This window comes from Pelophylax lessonae, assembly GCF_965119305.1.
Source record: "Pelophylax lessonae genome assembly, chromosome: 2".
In the NCBI taxonomy this organism is placed as follows: domain Eukaryota; kingdom Metazoa; phylum Chordata; class Amphibia; order Anura; family Ranidae; genus Pelophylax; species Pelophylax lessonae.
This window is the reverse complement of record NC_138769.1, coordinates 46218756-46231236: the sequence shown is the minus strand read 5'-3', so window position 1 is coordinate 46231236 and position 12481 is coordinate 46218756. Positions and strand designations below refer to the sequence as shown.

Sequence of the window (12481 nt, the reverse complement as noted above, 5' to 3'; positions counted from 1 at the left end):
TCAGATAATCGTACGATAAAACTCGCTTTCGACCTGATCACACGATAATCTGATCGTTAGTACACAGCTTTCGACAGCCGATCACAACAGTTCGTCCAACAAAATCCGAAGGGACAAACAGGAAAGCTTCTGTCATACGATAACCCCGCTAATGACAATCGTTTAATCAGTACACTATGCGTCTACTAAAAATCGAGCGGCAAAGACCGCGCATGATCAGAAACACTAAAATAGCATGGAAAAAGCCTGGCTGCCTTTGTTTTTGTTTTGCACCATCTGATATGAAGCTACGCAACCAGGAAGCTTTTCCAGAATCGTACAAAAAAAATCCTACGTTTATATGCATTGTTGAATTCGATACTAGTATGCAACAAAATGTGAACGATTAGTCGTCCGATTATCTGAACGTGTGTACGAGGCATTAGGAAGCAGACCTTCACCTGTTATTTTTTTCATGTAGTAAGCCATCAGATGGGTTTGTATCATTCCTTTAATTTCTGTGGTGATAGATTGTAGAACTCTGCACAGTGAGGCTACTTGCCACTGGAATAGTTGCTTAGGACCATTTTCTCATTTTTAAATTCTGAGTCCAATTTATTTAGTTTATTTATTCTCATGATCGATAATAATGTACCTTAAGCATCTGTATTTTTCATTGTTTTTTAAAGGGTTCTTCTAGATGAAGGCTATGCTACCATCCCTAATCTTGCAGTAAAGTTGACAACGGAACTGGTGGAGCACATTATTGTAAGTCTTTTGCTTGTAACAGTAAACCTCATTGGTTGATGTATAACTGCGGGTGCAGTTAGCAGCATTATTTAAACGGTGCCACATAAAGGGGAACCTAAACTGAAGAGTGACACTTACTTTATGCATGTTTATTTTGTAGCACAATAAATATTCCATATTTACCACTTGCATCCAGCAGGTGCTGAGCTATAGTATATATATACTATAGTTCTGCTGAAGTCTGATGTACTGCAATGCTATAAAAAGCCCAAACAGAGTGTATTGTTAATGGGCCTGAAGAGCAGGAGATCAGACTAAACATAAAAGTGGTGCCCTCCCGCTTTTCTAGCATAGACAGAACCGATCTGGATTGGTCAATCTGCAGAGGCAACAACAATGCAGGCATTTTTTCTGCAAACTTAGGAGTCTATGTATAAAATGCTTGTTGTGCAGGTGTGACAAACATTCACACAATCAGGGCAAAATTGCTGTCTTTTTTTCTCTATTATGTGTGATTCCTATATTGTTGACGCCACCTAGTGGTCAAAATGTGTCAAAAAAACTTATTGTGGCCACTGGATGGCGCTGACAATATAGCGGTCACACATAATAGAGGAGGTTAGGTAATTTTTGTGATTATCTGAATTGTCACATCGGCACAACAAATATTTTGTACATAGGCCTCTTAGTGTCATGGAGGAGCCTTGTATTACATTTTAGCTATGATGGTATATGCAACTCACTAAAGATGTACCCCTGACTATGGGCAATCAAGGCAAAGTTCCTGTGAAGCAGCTACAGTAGCTGGTAGGCAGTTCTTAGCTCTAAAACTTCAGCTAGTGTCGGGGCCCAATCTTTAAGGTGGTGTACATAAGTACAGTCCCTTTAAAAATTCTGCATCTAGAGATTGAAGCTCTAAACCTTCAGCTAGTGTTGGGGCCCAATCTTTAAGGTGAGGTACATAAGTACAGTCCCTTTAAACTTCTCCATGTAGTGATTGAAGCCTCTAAGTAGAGGGTCAGTCCCTACGTTTCTGCTAGCAGCGATAAATCAGTTGCAGCAGTAGCTGCGCACCCGTTCCAGTGATACAACAAACCTTGATCCAGCAATCTGCTGTTAGTTCCCTTCTGGCTCTGCACCTAGGTGACTCCGGTCCTCAGCATACAGGATATTAGTGCTCCAAATTGGTTTCAGGTGGCAGGTTTGTAGAAGACAAGTGGGCACAGAGGACTGGGATGTGCACTCCCCAGTCCCCTTGCAGCAAGAGCAATTCCTTCAGTCTACAGCCCAGGAAAATACAATTCCTTTCTCTTCCTCCTAACAGTTTCTACCTGGAAATTGTAGTCCACCGGTCCATTAACTTTTATAGCAGGATTCCTTTTATGAACGACATCTCCCACTGTTCAGTGGGGACCACACTAAAATCTCTTGAGCTCCTTCTGGTTTTAGTCCCCCCTGCTGGCTGGAGGTGGACAGTGTCACTTAATTCAGTATGACAGTCCGGTGGGAGCACAGAGAGCAACTGCAGCACAGTGTCCTAAATTGCTCCCTCTCTATAGCCAAGCACCTGGCTACGCAAAGATTTGATTCTGCATGTGAGAATATGTGCTGAGAGATATGTGCCTTTTACAGCAATTTTTTGTTGATTACTTCTTGTTTTTTTCAGAGGGCGTTGCCCATCCTAGAGAATCAGATCAGAAATAAATTAAAGGAAGCACAAGACGGACTGAATCAGATTGGCACAAACGTTCCTGAGACTGACGATGAAAGACTACATTTCCTTGTTAGGGTAAGAGATGTAACACAGTCAAGCATTAGCTGAAAAACTCAACTGAAGTCTCACATCTTTTTATCGGTTTATAATTCCATATCCCTGCAATTTATGATTTGTTTTTGGTTTCTGTTAGAACACACCTTCAGTTAAAGTTCTAGAGCATACAGAGTATGCCCTAAGAGCTAGAGCACATATGCCAAACACAAGGCCCTCCAGGCCATTTCATGTGACCCTCCCACCTCTCCTGTAGCTGTGGCATCCCCCCCCCCACTCTTCTCTACCCCCACCTTGTCTCAGCAGTTGGCAGAAGAGAAGAGGACAGAACCCCCCTCATTTGCATCTCTCCTGGTCTCAGCATTCAGCAGACTCCGGCAGCTAATTTCAGCCCTCTGCTGGTCCTCCTCCAGACCCTGCACTTGCTTTTTCTGAGCTATGCCCCTAGCTTCTTCCTGGAAGCTGCACAAGGGTGGTGGGTGCACTGTGATGTAAGGGAGGGTGGAGGACTCTTGACTTCTAAAGTAAGGGGGTGGGATGCTCTGGACATCTGCTTATAATTATTATGAGAATAATACAATTCTATGCCAGCTGAAAAGGAAGGTCGCACACCACTGGTGTCATCCACAAAATATTTTTTTATTGTTCTGTCTGAGAAGTCTCCAATAAAGTTTCTTGTATATCACATGTGTCAAACACAAGGCCTGCGGGCCGAATCCAGTCCTCCAGGGCATTTCATGTGGCCCTTGCACCTCTTCTGCAGCTGCTGCACCACACTCATCTCTGCCCCCCACCTTTTCTCAGCAGACAGTAGTAGAGAGGACAGAACTCCTCTGCCAGATCCTATGCTTCCCTGTGCAGCCACAGAAAGGCTAGTCTCTACCACCCCCCCCCCCATCTCAGCAGTTGGCAGCAGAGAGGAGAATACAACTCCTTCTCCAGATCCTGCACCTCTCTATGCAGCTGCAGCACCCCCTCATCTCTACCTCCACTGGTCTCAGCATTCAGCAGACTCAGGCAGCTGACTCCAGCCTCCTCTGGTCCTAATCCAGACCCTGCAGTTTCTGCTTCCCAGCTCCGCCTCCAAATCTCATATTTCTCTATCGCTCATTGACAGACGTAGTCCTCGGTGATACAGCACCTTCGGGTTATGTTGCCTCCACAGGAGTAGGACTAGACAGGAAATTAAAATGCTCTGGCCACACCTTAGGGGCAGTCCCAGAGGGTATATCCTCTCTCTCTCTGCCTCAGCAAATCAGTTTTTTTCTGTCTAGTCAGGAGTAAGGACCTAGATACCTTGCTGGGATCTTCGGTCCTGGCAGGAATTTTTTCTTAGAAAAGATTTTTTAGACAGCTTTTTTTCTCCAGTGTTCCTGTGAGATCTTCAAGCAAGAAAGCTGAACTGGGCGACGGGCGGGATGTTGAGATCCAGTGGTCACCCCAGTTCAGCCTACGAGCGCGTGCAGGCCATAGCTCCGCGCTGGGTCGGCCGCGACATAGTCCCACTGGACGGGGACTGACCCTGTGAGTTAAACGTCTCGCTGAAACGCCAAAGACCATGAGTCACGGCATCCGTATTGGTCGACAGCCCTCCAACTTCGGTGGAGAGGGGTACTGTCAGGAGTTGGTGCCCACCTGGTTCCGGTATGGTGAGTAGTATGTTCCCCCTTTTATCCCTGTCGGGTCTTGTGGTGAACGCGGGCCCCTCTCTGTAATGGTAAGGATGGGTTCCCCTCTATCCTATAACAGGTCACAGATCCCCCTAATTGAGTGTGATTTTTGTGTACAAAGCCAGCAGGCTTGGTTTGGGAGCTGACAATCTAATTACAAAGTATGTTTAAATGATTGTAATATGTGGCAGCACTAGAAGCTTACTGTGTTACTAGAAGTATCCTACCTGTCAGAAGTCACAGCACAGGGATGCGGCTTGCCAGGTCATTCCTCCAGCTGAAGCAGGTCTCCCGACGACCATGCGGTTCCGCCAGGGTTCGGTACCGCCGGTCAAGCTGATCTCCATGAGAGAAAGGTTTTGCGATGCCTAGTTACACCAGGACGCCGCTATGCTGTTCAAACCGCCGTAGATCGCACGAGGCCGCCATTTTGGCGTAGCCTCGTGTCTGCAGCATGGGGGCGGCCATGTTTGAGGTGACTCCAACACCTCGTGGAGCTAGGGGAGGCGCCGGAAGGCGTGCAGAGGGGCGGAGCCGCCTCCTTTCTTCCTGGGCAGCCAGCCAAAAGACTTCCTGTTTGTGGACACAGCGCTGTAACCTGTTGCAGTGAACTCTGAGCTTTAAGTGGTGAGCCTGGGGGTCTATCTCTCTCTCTCTCTCACTCGATAGGGATCCCTAGCAGGTAACACTGAGGGGCTTTTGTGGCGCTGGGGGTCTGAAAAAAAAAAAAAAAAGTTTTTTATTTAAGTTGGTTTGAAGTTTCCGGGTAGTTACTGGAATAATCATGGAACCTGCCACACAAGTACCCCCACCTGTTTCCCTCGAGGGGGCCTCGGGACCCGCCGGTGCACAGAGCATGGATGCATTTACAGCAGTTTTGGAGTCTATGGTGGCTCGGGTGGAGGCGGCCTGTCAGGGACGGGGGTCAAGAAAGCGACCCCCGCCTACCCCTATAATATCTGACACCTCTGACTCAGATTCAGAGATGGTCACTGCAGCTGCAGGTCCCTCTGCAAGGGCTGTTATCTCAGGTAAAGCTCCCTCAGACAGTGAGGAGGATGTGCATTCTTCCGCCATAATTCAGGAAGAAGCATTGGTGGACGCACTAGTTGTGGCGGTGCGGGAAACCTTAAGACTTGAGGTTTTACCGGCAGAGGCAACTGAAACAGAGATTCCCTTTGGTATTAACAAGCCCATCAAAACGGTGAAGGTTTTTCCTGTACCCAAGTGTTTTGGTAATAAAATTAAAGGAGAATGGGAGCATTCTAAACGTACCTTTACTATTTCCAAACGCATTGCTAGACGCTATCCATTTGAGGAATCCCTCATTAAGAAATGGACGGTACCACCAGTGGTGGATCCACCTATTTCCAGGCTGAATAAAGCCACGGTTATTCCAGTGGAGGACACTTCGTCCTTTAAGGATCCGGTGGATCGGAAGATGGAAGCAGAGTCCCGCACTATCTTCTCTCTGATAGGGTCAGCATTTAGACCAGTAATTGTTATTGGTCTAGTTTCCCAGACACTTACGGAATGGGCGAGATTGGTACGCCAAGACCTTAGGGGAAAAGATATCCCCCAGGAAACATCTGATTTGATGGAACAGATTATACAAGGGCTACAGTTTATCTGTGAAGCAGCCTTGGATACTACTCCCCAATTAGGGCATGCATCTATGTCAGCGGTAATCCTCAGACGTGTGCTGTGGTTAAAATGCTGGTCAGCTGACCTAGGTTCCAAAAAGACCTTGACGAATCTCCCCTTTCAGGGGAATCGCCTATTTGGGGCCACCCTAGATGAAATCATTAAAGATGCCACTGGGGGCAAGAGCACTTTCTTGCCACAGGCTGCTAAACCTAAGGGACCTCGTAACAAGCGAGGACCTTTCTTTACTGCCCATAAAGGGTTCGTACGCCCGGCTGGAACTAGCGGGAAAGGCAAGACTCCTCCAGGAGGGTTCAAGAAAGGCTGGTCGGACAAACAGAGGACCAACTCAGCCAAACCCGAAGCAAAGGATTACACAGCCTGAAGGTGCGCCCCCACCCGGTTTGAGGGTGGGGGGACGTTTTCACCGGTATTCAGGACATTAGATCGAGCATCGACTACTACTACCGGTGCGATTCTTCCCTTCCAACATTTAAGTGCTACAGGGAGCGGTAGTCACCGTTCCCTGAACAGATCTTTTTCTTTACCTTTTCCTAAGATTAGTCTCAATTCCCCACAGGAATCAGATCTGGTTGACCAGACAGACCAAGAAGCCTCTAGCCGGGTGACTTCGGTCCCTGAGATTCAACCAGGAGAGATCACCGTTCCTGATAGGAATCAGGTGTCGGATAAATGTGTGGGAACAGAGAACGACCAGACTTTCTCGGATGGTCGGGGCCAGATAGCTCTAGGGACGCCTGGTTCAAATCCCGTCAGTGCCAGTGGTCCTAGAAATCCTAGGCTGGCCTCGCCAAGCCGGCCTGGCCGACTTGGACTTGCTAGTCGCGGACGTTCCGTGGGAACTGCGTCTCAGGGAGTATCTGCGGTCTCGAGGACCAATCTACCATTGTGCTTTACAGTCGCTGGTTTTAATGGCCTGGCCATTGAGACCCAAGTACTGAAGGACAGAGGGTTGTCTACTTCAGTCATTCCTACCCTTATTAAAGCAAGGAAAGCGACTTCCAGCAAAGTCTATTATCACACATGGAAGACTTATATTGCGTGGTGCGAATCTTTAGGATTTCCTCCACGTACCTATTCGGTGACTCGAATATTGGCTTTTTTGCAGAAAGGGGTTGAGCAGAAGCTAGCCTTGAGCACCATCAAGGGTCAAGTTTCAGCATTAGCAATCTTCTTTCAGAAACCTTTAGCTACCAGGTCCTTGGTGCGGAATTTCATCCAGGGGGTGCGGCACCTGGCTCCACCAGTCCGCGCGCCCTTACCGCCCTGGGATCTTAATTTGGTTTTGTCGGTTCTTCAGAAACCTCCTTTTGAAAACATCAGGGAGATTCCCTTGCTTACTTTATCCCAGAAGGTGGCCTTCTTGGTGGCTATCACTTCTGCTCGCAGAGTGTCAGAACTGGCTGCATTATCATGCCAGTCCCCATACCTAGTGATTCATAGGGATAAGGTAGTACTTCATCCTAAGCCATCCTTTCTTCCAAAGGTGGTTTCAGATTTTCATCTGAATGAAGATATTGTACTACCTTCCTTGTGTCCTCAGCCCAATCATCATCGGGAACATGCGTTGCATTCCTTGGATGTGGTTCGGGCAATCAGGGTATACCTGAAGGTTACGGAATCATTCCGTAAGACGGATTCACTTTTTTTGATCACGGATGGCCCCAGAAAGGGGTTGCCTGCATCTGCCGCGACTATTGCCAAATGGATTAGACAGACGGTGGTACAGGCTTATTCTATTAAGGGTCAGAGTCCTCCGTTCCCTGTTAGGGCGCACTCCACTCGAGCGCTCAGTACTTCCTGGGCCTTTCGCCATCAGGCGTCAGTGGTCCAGGTATGTAAGGCGGCCACCTGGTCGTCGGTACATACCTTTACAAAGTTTTATAAAATTGATGTGATGGCATCGCTGGATGCCTCATTTGGCCGCAAGGTTTTGCAGGCCGCTATTTGAGGAGACCGGTGGTCTACCTCGAGGGTTTTTTTCTGTTTGAAAAATTTTTTTGTTGAGTCTCATCATTAAGGATGAGCATTGTAAACTTCTAGTTGGCACCGGTTGGGCCTTCTAGATTTGGATTTGATTTCCATTTTCCCACCCCTCATTTGTGATACTGCTCTGGGACTTCCCGAAGGTGCTGTATCACCGAGGACTACGTCTGTCAATGAGCGATAGAGAAAAATGGATTTTTGTAAAATCTTACCGTAAAATCCTTTTCTCTTAGCTCATTGACAGACGTAGTCCCCGCCCCTCTGTTTTTTGAGTTGGGTTGGGTTAAATTCTCTAAAGACTGCTTTTGTGACATAACTGATTTGCTGAGGCAGAGAGAGAGAGGATATACCCTCGGGGACTGCCCCTAAGGTGTGGCCAGAGCATTTTAATTTCCTGTCTAGTCCTACTCCTGTGGAGGCAACATAACCCGAAGGTGCTGTATCACCGAGGACTATGTCTGTCAATGAGCTAAGAAAAAAGGATTTTACGGTAAGATTTTACAAAAATCCATTTTTTGCGTTGTCCCCAGAAAAGTAATAGACTGGAACTCTTCAGAAGGGGACACTAGTCCCCAAGGAATTCCATTAATTTGCATGGATTTCCTTTCATTTCCTGTTTGGTTATGGGACAGGAAGTGAAGGGAAATCTCCCCAATGGGACAAGGATGACAAAACTGAACCTTACAGGGGTTATAACCCATCCTTACTCTATCCAATATGACCAAAAAAAAAAATTGCCTATAGTTCTACTTTAACCACTTGCCGACCGCCCCCCACAGGCGGCCATTACAGTCCTCCATGTGATATGCCTGTACCAAACATTTGTTTGTGAGTACCTTTCTTTTATCTAATAAATATATTGCTCTTAAGGATAATGTGCTATGCCAGTGCACCCTCTGTTTGTTTTTTTGTTTTCAGACCGATCTGTGTCTGATCGGCTGCATTGGAGCACAGAGGAAAGGTTTGGAATCTAATAAACCCCAGGAGGACCTGTCACGGCCCATGCTTTCACAAGGGATATTGTGCATCCCTTGTGAAAGCAATAAAGTTGATGAAAAAAAAAGAGTTAGAGACAGTGTAAAAAAAATAAGTTTTGAATAAAATAAATAATAAAAATGTGTTAAATGGTTTATCTCATCCATGTGAACTGATACATACGGCTGGAAAGCTTGAGCTTTTGAAAAACAACAGATTTACTAGCTGGATCGCTGGCACTGATGGGCAGCACTGATGAGCAGGCACTGACTGGTATCACTAATGGGCACTGATTGGTGTCACTGATAGGCACTGATTGGTGTCACTGATGGGCGTCACTGATGGGCACTGACTGGCATCACTAATGGGCACTGATTGGTGTCACTGATGGGCACTGATTGGTGTCACTGATGGGCACTGACTGGCATCACTAATGGGCACTGATTGGTGTCACTGATAGGCACTGATTGGTGTCACTGATGGGCACTGATTGGTGTCACTGTTGGGCACTGATTGGTGTCACTGATGGGCACTGACTGGCATCACTAATGGGCACTGATTGGTGTCACTGATAGGCACTGATTGGTGTCACTAATGGGCACTGATTGGTGTCACTAATGGGCACTGATTGGTGTCACTGTTGGGCACTGATTGGTGTCACTGATTGGTGTCACTGATGGGCACTGATTGGTGTCACTGATTGGTTTTTTACTGATGGGCACTGATTGGTGTCACTGATAGGCACTGATTGGTGTCACTGATAGGCACTGATTGGTGTCACTGATGGGCACTGACTGTCATCACGAATGGGAACTGATTGGTGTCACTGATGGGCACTGACTGGCGTCACTGATGGGCACTGATTGGTGTCACTGATAGGCACTGATTGGTGTCACTGATGGGCACTGATTGGTGTCACTGATTGGTGTCACTGTTGGACACTGATTGGTGTCACTAATGGACACATTGATGTCACTGATTGTTTTTTTACTGATGGGCACTGATTGGTGTCACTGATGGGCACTGATTGGTGTCACTGATGGGCACTGATTGGTGTCACTGTTGGACACTGATTGGTGTCACTAATGGACACTGATTGATGTCACTGATTGTTTTTTTACTGATGGGCACTGATTGGTGTCACTGATAGGCACTGATTGGTGTCACTGATGGGCACTGATTGGTGTCACTGATAGGCACTGATTGGTGTCACCGATGGGCACTGATAGGCACTGATTGGTGTCACTGATAGGGAAAGGATTGGTGTCACTGATGGGCACTGATTGGTGTCACTGATGGGCACTGCTGGGGCTTTACTGTAATCAGTGCCCTGATTACCTGTACTGGTCTCCCCTGCGAGTATATGCCGCTGATCGTCTCTCCTCACCACGCACTCTGTCAGTGTGAGGCGGGGGGAGCGCCGATTACCGGCACGTCCGCATTTACATATGACCAGCTGTGATTGGACACAGCTGATCACATTGGTAAAGATAAACATACATGTTGTCCAGCACACCATGGATCTTGCACAGCAGTCTGAAGAAACTTTTTATTGCAAAAGGATCACATAAAGATAAGTGCAATGTTTTGGAATCACGCAGGACCCCTTCCTCAGGCATGGGTAAAGAGCCGCGTCATCAGCTCTTTACCGAGATCGGGGTCACGCCGTGTCCTGGGCCAGGATCGCTGTGCTACGCGTCCCCTGCGAGAGACGCACTGCTCCGCTCTGCCGTCATTTGGCGGGATGGAAGTAGATAAAAAAGAAGGAAGAAAGCAAAAAAAAAAAAAAAAAAGGAATGCAGACACCAAATCTAAGCATTGGTAAGATGTAATATAATGTTTGCTTTTAGGTTTAATACCGCTCTAAATTGTAGTTCTTCTTCAAATCTTGTATTGCAATTTTTGCCATTGCCTTACCTCTGAATAATTAGAGACAGATGTAATGTGGGTAGAATGATGCAAATTGTTATTATTTTCACCAATAGAAAATTATGACGTTTAATGAAGGGATTCAGCAAGCCGCTGAAGGCGAAGAGGAGGTCTCTGATGGACATCTGAAACTTTGTAATGAAATCCGAAAACACTTCATATCCTGGGAGAATCATCTGAATGAATTAGTTTTAAAATGTGAGTATTGCTAAAAAGAGCCATGCTAATTTACACAGGCTCAACAACATGATGATAGGCCACAAGATCAGTAGGGCTGTATTTAACCACTTTACGACCCCCCACCCCAGATATACTGCTGGGGCAGGCAGCCGCTCCTGGGCAAAGGGACCTAGGTATAAGTCCCTCGCTCTCAGGAGGCTAGGGGGCGAGAGCGCGCCGCCGACGGGGCGTTCCCGCCCACGTTAGTCAGCAGGGAAGCCGATGCGTGTGTCAGACGGCTCCGATTGCCACCCAACACCCGCGATCGTTCCCCGCAGAGAGAGAAGGACGATCGGCTGTTGTAAACACAGCCGACCGTCCTCCCTGCAATGATCAAAGAGCCCATGTGATCCTTCTATATAGGATCACATGTCTCTATGGTCATTTCACAAGCCACGCCCCCCCCCCACAGTTAGAATCACTCCCCTAGGCTCACATTTAACCCCTTGATCACTGTGGGTAAGGATGATTTACTTTTAAAAGCTCTAAGTAGCTCTTTGCCTATTTCCTCCCACATGGTATAATTTACAATCACCCATAATGTTAACCCCTTCCCTGCCAGTGCCATTATTACACTAACAGTGCATATTTTTAGCACTGATTACTGTAGTAAATCTTACTGGTCCCCCCAAAAGTGTCAAAAATATCAGTCAGGGGTCCAATTTGTCCACCGCAATGTCGCAGTCCCGCAAAAAAAATCGCAGATTGCCGTCATTACTAGTAAAAAAAAATCAATAAAAATGACATAAATCTTTCCCGTAGTTAGTAGATGTGATAACTTTTGTGCAAACCAATCAAAATGCGCTTATTGTGATTTTTTTTGGGCCTAAAATGTTTTTTTTTTGGGAATGTCATATAACAGAATGTGAAAAATATTGTTTTTTTTTTTCTTTTCAAAATTGTCGCTCTTTTTTTGTTATTAGCGCAAAAAATAAAAATCGCACAGGTGATCAAATACCACCAAAAGAAAGCTGTATTGAAAAAAAGGACGACAATTTTATTTGGGTACAACGTCACACGGCCGCGCAATTGTCAGTTAAAGTAACGCAATCACAAAATAGGGCCTGGTCATTAAGGGGGCAAACCCTTCTGGTCTTAAAGTGGTTAAAGAATATGTAAACCCAACATTTCATATTCCTGATATGTATCTGCTGTACCAAGTACTTGTATCCTCTCCTCTTTGTATTGCTTCCTTTGTGTGAAATCCCTGGTGTTCCTGCCAGTCCCTATGCTTTCCTATTAAAGTGTTACTAAACCCACAACAGTAAAATCAGTGTGTATATGCAGTAAAGCATGCTTGTTATACTCACTGTGCTAAGGGGTTAATCCTCTGCATTAAGTAAAAAGGCTGTTTGATCCTGTCTTCTCTTAACCTCCCCTTTTTCCCCTGTTCCCAATCCATCTCCTGATAAGACAGAGCTGTTGGCGTCACACTGCACATGCCCAGTTTGGCGTGTATTGCTGGAGAAGGGTGCATGTGATCAGCACAGGGCCAATCAGTCAAAGGGTCAGGGGTCATGCTGCCTCATAGGACAGTCAG

The 12481-nt window shown here is 46.5% G+C and overlaps 1 protein-coding gene across 1 annotated transcript in view; it reads left to right on the top strand.

Annotated features, from left to right (window-relative positions):
• The window catches only part of LOC309547943 (uncharacterized protein), a gene marked incomplete at its 3' end in the record, with an annotated part of 206728 nt that overhangs the window by 38578 nt on the left and 155669 nt on the right, over nt 1–12481 (top strand). Inside the window, exons 7-9 of the mRNA XM_082247940.1 lie at nt 669–747; nt 2396–2518; nt 10779–10920. Coding sequence (XP_082104066.1) covers nt 669–747; nt 2396–2518; nt 10779–10920 — 344 coding nt within the window. The remainder of the gene's footprint in view (nt 1–668; nt 748–2395; nt 2519–10778; nt 10921–12481) is intronic.